Below are 7,950 nucleotides of genomic sequence, written 5' to 3'. Positions count from 1 at the left end.
GGGGGGCAAGAGAAAAGGAGTGCAACAGAGCAGAATATGCAGGGCTTAATTAGTTGGTGATGGGCGATAAAATGTCACAAGAAGAAACAGAAGTCGAGGAGTGTTGCATACTGATGACTGCGGCAGCCTGAAATCTGCATCTAACAACTCCAGGTCCACTTAGAAGCTGGTTTTGACCTGTGCATGGGAGATTAAAGACAACACACATCAGCAAGACCACAAAGAGACTTTCACCTCCACTTCAACCCCACTGGGTGCTGTGTTTTTTGTCAACGTCCAATGCGACTGCAATGCATCGTCTCCATTTTTCCACGCTGCCAAAATCCAGTCTGGTGCAGACTGAATTAGAGAAAAATGACTCATGGATTTGACTTGAGCTTGGCTAGTTAGAAGACTACACAATAATACCGAGGGAAGTAAATAACCAAAGGCTTTACTAAACAATTGCAGAAAGCCGAGCCTACATGATTTCCCAGACTCTATCTCAGCACAAATAAATTGCTCGATTCCTAAATATATCTCACCAATTCTCAGGAAGACTGTAAGTAAGTTGGCAAGACATGAAAAACACTTAATCGCCAAATTGAACAAACTCTACAACGCACGCAGAAACGTCTCCATTTAAAGCATGTGTTCAGCAGCACAGAACATCATCATTAGGCTTAAAAGTATTTTAGAATAAGTGATTTGTTGGAAATACAGGGTGCTGTTTGGCGAGATGTGACTGCTCCATCTCTGATTTATCAAGGCTAAAGGGAAAAAAAAACCCCAACAGACTTTTGTGAGTAAGCCGCCTAAAAATGTCAGACCACTTTACAATGTCTTGAAGCCTTGACAGAAAGAAAGAAGCTGCAGTAGTTAACACAACAAACACTCCGCATTTTAAGAGCAGCTATCATTAAGTCTGTGCTCGCATCAAACCGCAGACTGTTCTTTGCCTCTTCTTCTAAAGGCGTCAGTATGTAGCATGCAAGGCTACATTTAAAAGGACTTTTCTTGAAACACAGATGTATTCGGGAAATTATCTGTGTCTCTCTTTTAAGATGAGCATTTGGGAGTAGCACTTCTTGCTGCCAGCTCCAGCATATGTGCATCTAGCAGCAGGGAAGTAAGACCGGGGAGGAGGTGAGAAAGAACTAAGAGTACCAGTGTTTTCCTCAGAAGTCTGGGATTAATTGAAAGTAATTAAGGAAGTAGCCATCTCTGCGGGGACTAGGGGCGGCCTCACCCCCACCCATCAATCAGCAGCTATCAGTGCTGAGCCTAAAACCAGCACAGTGGCAGTACATTGTGTACTGACATCACTTCTTAAGCGCTAATCGTTTATCGCCCCACTGCCCCGGGATAAAGTCAAAGAAAGTCCAAAGCTTTGCTGATGAGAAACTGACAAGCAAACTAAACAGAAACAGAAACTGTGGTTGGAAACTGACGAGGCAGAAAAGACGAAGTGATGCTGATGTGATAGACATTGATACTAGGGGTGCAACGATACACAAAATTCACGGTTCGGTTCGGTTCGATACTTTGGTGTCACGGTTCGATATTTTTTCGATACAAAAAAATGTTCATGCCTTTTTAATTTGTCATTTATTAAAATTATAAATATATATTTTAACTCAAAAGTACAGTTTTTAAATTTAATGTTGCTGAAACAAAAGTAATTAAAAAAATAAATCTGATTGAGGAATCACTCATCTTTGGAAAAGAGAGTTTATTACAGAGAAATGGCTCTTTCCAAAATAAAAGCTATACTATACGCTTCTTCTGGGCTATATTCTCAGCAGCATATTGTAGCGGGTCAGGGCTGTTCGGGGTTCTGTTTGTACAGTTATGTTTTGTTTATGTTGCCATAGTGACGGGTGACGCCCTCTCGCTGCGACGGTGTGTCCTTCCGGGGTCAGAGGGCGCCCTGTGTGTTGTTGTTGTTGCTGTGCGGTTGCCGCGCTGAGCAGTTAGCTAGCGGCAGTGTTCTTCTGCAGATGTCAATAAACGGCTGTGCTCCCTGGCTAGCTCACGGGAAGCAAGACCAAACGACACCTCCGTCTCCTCCTTGTCTGAGCTCGCCACAATATTAAACATATCAGGTCCCCATAAGGAGAATCATGTGCTAACGGCTGTCTAAATGACTCGGGTAAAGTTTGTAGCATGCATGCTTGTTGTTTTTGTCTGCTTCCACTTGTCTTTGCACTAGGATGATGTCGGCGTAAATGTGCAGTCATATTCGTTGTGTTCCCACTAGTGCTGTCAGCGTTAATCTCGTTGAAATGACGTTAACGCCACAACACGGCAAATCTCCGTTAACGAGCTACCCCTGCATGGGGCTAGACGGCCAACACGTTAACGAGCTAACTGCGCTAACACACTAGTTCCCACCCATGTAATTGAGCATTGCGTGGCACATCCAACATACTGTTTTACTTTAGTCCATGACGCGCTTACCTTCAGGGTCATACGTCACATGAAAACCAAAATAATTCCAAACGCCAGATCTGAATGAGGGTGGGGGAGGTCCATGTTGCAAGGAGAGCTTAACTTCTGTCTTGCTAGCTTGCCCTGCGCTCTTCCTTCTGACGATGCTGTCTGTGTTGAGCGCTCAGTGGATCTGCGCTCGACAGTGCAGCCTAGGCGGAGTAGTCGAACGCAGATTCACTGAGCGCTCAACACAGACAGCATCGTCAGAAGGAAAGTTGATAAAATAAATTACAAATTTTGTATTGTTCGATACATATGCATACCGAACCGAAAGCACTGTATCGAACGGTTCAATATCGATACGAGTATCGTTGCACCCCTAATTGATACATAGCGCACCTACGGGAGCCTTTGAAAGACACAACTTCAATTCGATTCAGTTCATTTCATATAGTGTGAAATCAAAACAACAATATCGTGGCTCAAGAGTTGGCAGTACGTCTTGTAATCGGAAGGTCGCCGGTTCGAACCCCGGCTCGGACAGTCTCGGTCGTTGTGTCCTTGGGCAAGACACTTCACCTGTTGCCTACTGGTGATGGTCAGAGGGCCCGGTGGCACCAGTGTCCGGCAGCCTCGCCTCTGTCATTGCGCCCCAGGGTGGCTACAATGTAGCTTGCTATCACCAGTTACTTAGTTAGGGACTAAGTAAAGCGCTATACAAATACAGGCCATTTACCATTCACCTCATGGTACTTTATATATAAACAATAACAGAGAGAAATCCCCAACTATCAGACGACCCCCTACGAGCATGCACTTGGCAACAGTGGCAAAGAAAAACACCCCTTTTAACAGGAAGAAACCTCCAGTAAAACAAGGCTCAGGGGAGAGGCGGTCATCTGCTCCATCTGAGGGGTTAGAGGAGGGAGAAGGGCCGAAAGACACACTGTGGAAGCTCCCAGCACACAGTTTTTGTGCTAATGTTAATAAGCTTTGAAAGCATCAGGGCCTTATCTAGTATGCACCTCAGCACTTGACAACCAGGCTCTGTCATTTTACGTGATCTGTCACTTCGCTGTGGTTCCCAAACAATTCCATATAGCATAAATCCCACTACTAGTTAATCATGGAATATTTAGCTGTGCTGTTACCAGACGGTAGCGTTTTACTACAGCACCACGCACAACGAAGGACCCATTATTTCACAAATGTTTGAGCAAAACCTACAACCTACTGTTTTTCTCCACATACTGTATCAGAACAATATGTGCTCATAAAACTTGATTTTGACACAAATTTCCACTTTTTTCATAACTACAGTATGTAAGGTCAAAATAGCATCATGTTTTACCCACGGAAAACACAAATATTGTGCCGTCAAAGAAAAGTCAAAGGCAGCTATTTTAGACGGATGGAAGATTATTTGAGTCCCAACGACCTGCTGTCATGGGAGGCTTAGCTACCACTGTGGTGAGCTAATCTATCCCTGTGCTTGGAGTGCTACAGACAAGCAGTGGATGTATTGTGCTCGGTCCTGCATCGGTATGCTGCGGAGCACTGCGGGGGGATATGTGCGAGGGATTAGCTTGAGTTAAAACTGTAATACAGGCTGGTGCAGCGAGAGGAAATCACTTGTCTGTCTGGTCTTTGTCTGCTCTGCATTACAGCAGAGGAGAGGGTCAACAGTTCACAAGATGAGCAGGCAGCGGAGGAACACTTAACCCCTGTGAGCTTTCATAATGTCTTGTCATTACCTCATGGCAAGGTACATGGAAACATCTGAAATAAAGGATCTTTGCTACCAACCTTGGCCTTGCCAGTGCTCTGCAGAATGTGAACCAGCGCGCACGCCATCTCCTCCTTGTTCTTGACGCTAATCCCAGGCTCGAGCACAGAGCACAGTAGCATGTAGTTATTGGTAGTGTACTCTGCAAATTCTTTGTACATCTCCATGGGAAGGATGTTCATGCTCTGATAGCGTGCCTTAATTCTAATCATGGGACCAGACGTCTTGCCCTTGGGCGGGTTCGGGGTGCTGACGGGATACCATTTCTCCACAAACTGTCGCCCGGTGACAGCTGCGACGGGGATGTTGATGAGTCCGATGTAGTTGTTTTTGTCTTTCTTTTTCTTCTTGTCTGTGTCTTTGTAGAGGTGGGCTGTGATGGTCTTGACGACGGGAAGGTTGCTGAACTCAAAGTGCTCTCCCCAGAAGACGTTGTCGGTCTTGAGCTTGCAGGTGGTGCGGGCGTAGAGCGAGTCGTCGAGGCAGAGCTCACAGTAGTATTTCTTTTTGGCCGGCAGATCCTTGGCTTCGATGATCCACAGCCTCAGCATGTTCTCGACCCGTCGGCTGTTGTCCTGGAGACGGAAGATGACAGGAAGTAGTTTGATCAAATTTTTAAAAGCAACATGATAAAAATAATTTACTGAATAAAAAAAGGCAGTGAACAAATCCACTAAACAAACCACATAGTTGGAAAAGCAAACTGATAAAATTCGAGATCAGACCCCGACAGGGAAGTCTCACCGCTTCAAGAGTCAAAAACAACCTCGGCAGTATTTCAAACATTTCACTGAAGCAATTTAAAAACCTCCCTTTCTCCCTTCCATTCCCGATCATTAAAGAGCTAAGAAATATCCTACATTATTTCACAGAGTGCTAACCCATTCTTATGTCATCAATTGATTTTGCCAAGAGCGGGCATATTTTTGGCCCATTATTCACACTGCCTTTGAAAACTACCTCCCAAAAAGAAGAGAGGAGATAAGAATTACATTATTTTAAAAAAAAAAGAAAAAAAAAAGAAAAAGAAGTGGCAGAGCGTCTTACAATCACGAGAACTACTTTAGATCTCTGGAGTGCTCAGAACTCACCGGTATCTGAATACGTTTCACATTCTTTTAATGGTGCAGTTAAATTTCGTTTACGCTTCGTGTTTCTGTTGCTCTTCATCTTATTTTTGATGTCTCCGCCATTCATTTAAGTGCAGCTACATGAAACGGGGAGCTGAAATTTGAGGCACTAAGCTGAGTTACAGACACCTACAAAGAAAAGACGGGCCTTTTTTTTTTTTCCTCCCCAAGGCTTTTTAACTTGCTTCTATTTGTTACTGAAAAACATACATATGTCTCTATCAAAATATCATCGTGCTCTTCTACATATTGCCTGGTTATGTCACAGTCTTACATAAACCTTCAAGGAATGTCAAGGGATCGCACTTGTGTTCCTTTCCAGGTCCGTCCCCCACAAATCTAGAGAATAAACCCTCCAAATGATGAGCACTTAACTTCCTTATTAATCTCTCCAACAGACGGCAAATATCTTGACTTGCGTGATTCATGTGCTGAGTCACTGCGCACATGATAATTAAAGCACAGTTCTACCATTTGACGTAACCAAGCAGGAAATTAAAAGGGTAATTAAATATGCTGCTGTTTGCTCTTTAAAAGCGTTTTCATTCTTCAACTGCAGTTCGGTTAGCCGTGATAAAAATACTTAGGTTTAGAAAGAAAACAATCACACAATTGGTGTTTGCCCAGTGAGTGCACTGAATGTTTTTGCTTTCTACAACTGATTGCAAGTGGTTGACCTTAGGTTGAGTGTGCAACGCCCTCAACCTCTGGACAACCAACTTTCACTCGCAATTTTACTCTTCAAATCTATGAGGCTCTGGCAGTATTCTGAATGTAAGTAGCTAATGGGAATTTCTCTGTTTGTAGACGACAAAGGATTTCCAGTTTTCACCTTGTTTATCTCAGTTAATCACCTCATTATCATAAAGAGCGCGCACCGAATTACAGACTAATTGCAAACTTGACCCAATTTAATTACAAACTGATTGCAGACTGTCTTTTTTATTGCGTTTTCGTCACCATCTTGGTGCCTCAAAGTTGCTTTGAAGATGGCAACTGGCTGCAAGCGGTCACAAACCTGGTCTCAACCTTTCAAGCAATTATTTCAAAGGCAGCTCAATCTCAAGTTCCTTGTTCACAGTCACTATAATTGTGCTCCTGCTGCAGTCTCCAGCCACTGCCTTCCTTAGTGACTATGATCATTAGGAAGCCATTCTGGCAGAAAGATCCGAGTGCAAACTGTGTGCAGTAGCCTTTATGTAACCAAAACTGAAACTGCTTTTTCACCGAGATGTATGATCTTAAAAACGCCATAGTTTTCTTGACTGTCTAACCTGGTATAGGTAATATCATAGTAGTGGTGGATTAGTGGTAGTAGATATATTTAAAGTGCTTTAGAGAAAAATTACGAAATAAAGTTAAATTTTTAAAAACATTTGCTAAAAAAATGCATTTCATCCACTCAAAACACACATATCAAAAGCGCTAAGACAAGGACCATTCCAGAGCTATTTAAGAACCCCTCCACAACCCCAACGCCGCCACTTCTCCACATCTAATTAATGAGTAATTTGCTAAATAATGACGGATGAAAGAGTGAAGAGGCTGAGTGAGCAGGACTATTTTCCCGGCTTAAAATGTTTGCCACCTTCCCCTTGTCACAGCTGTTTGTCAGGATCCCAGATGGTACTGAAACATAAAAAGCTCTTTACATGTTGCCTGTATGCCTTCTTCATCAAACCTGACGTGCACACATCGGATTCTTGCTGCGTGAGTTGCAACACAGTGTAAACTCTGTATGGCTCTGTCCTCATCACTGTTTCAAAGTGTGGTTTGGAATTGAGACACTTGTGTATGAACATATTACCACTGAATACTTCACACCCACTGTGTGTTTTTGCATACTCACCTTGTTTGGTTGTACAGCCCTCCTCAGATTCTCCATCCATTTGTCTCTTTCGGCTGCTGAACGGCATGAGAAACATTTGCTTCCTGTGGAGGTAGTGACCTACCACAGAGAGAAGGGAAAATTTAAAATGCTTTGGTGATACTGTCAGAAAAAAAATAGAACAGTGAAGGTTTCACTAAAACTTTGCTCATAAATACCACAGACAGCAAAAGAATGGTAGGAGCATCTTCAGTCTCCTTATGTGAGAGCTGTTTTTGAAACTGGATGGTTTAAAATAAGCACAGCAGGATGAATGGTGAACAGAGCACAGGGCAGAAAGTTTAGGATAGTATTGGGTCGCTTCCCTCCAAGAAGCTCCCTTGTTGACAATTCAGCCCTTAATGCAGTGATTAAAGACAAAGTCTGTCATAATTTGTTTTGAATTTCTCTGCTCCAACAACAATAATTACAAGACATCAAATTTCATGTAGTAATTAAAGAAACTGCCCACTGTACTTCCATTGATTTTCTGTAACTAGAGAAAAGTAATCAAGAGTTAATCACAACATTGTGTGTTCCACAATAAAGAGAAGTTGGCTCTATCATGACTTTTGATTGCGACTGGTCATCAGCAGCTCATAAAGAAGGAGATTTACAGCAAAGACAGGGGATTAGAGGACTCGCTGGTTCCAAAAATATTCCTGCTAGAGGCTGAATGATATAGGCTTTTTAAGACAGATACCAACACCAATATTTGGGGACTTAGAACTCCAATATATCGGCTGATATTATGA

The 7,950-nt window shown here is 42.9% G+C and overlaps 1 protein-coding gene across 1 annotated transcript in view; it reads right to left on the bottom strand.

Moving 5' to 3' along the window:
- The window catches only part of dab2ipb (DAB2 interacting protein b), a gene marked incomplete at its 3' end in the record, with an annotated part of 50,465 nt that extends 42,521 nt beyond the window's left edge, over window positions 1–7,944 (bottom strand). Inside the window, 2 exon segments of the mRNA XM_005917217.3 lie at window positions 4,219–4,773; window positions 7,178–7,944. Coding sequence (XP_005917279.3) covers window positions 4,219–4,773; window positions 7,178–7,213 — 591 coding nt within the window.
- Window positions 7,945–7,950: the final 6 nt, after the last annotated feature.

This window comes from Haplochromis burtoni, unplaced genomic scaffold (genome assembly GCF_018398535.1).
Source record: "Haplochromis burtoni strain Fernald_Lab_line unplaced genomic scaffold, NCSU_Asbu1 Contig_23, whole genome shotgun sequence".
Classification (NCBI taxonomy): Eukaryota; Metazoa; Chordata; class Actinopteri; order Cichliformes; family Cichlidae; genus Haplochromis; species Haplochromis burtoni.
Note: the sequence above shows the minus strand (reverse complement) of the source record. Positions and strands in the feature narration are given on the sequence as shown.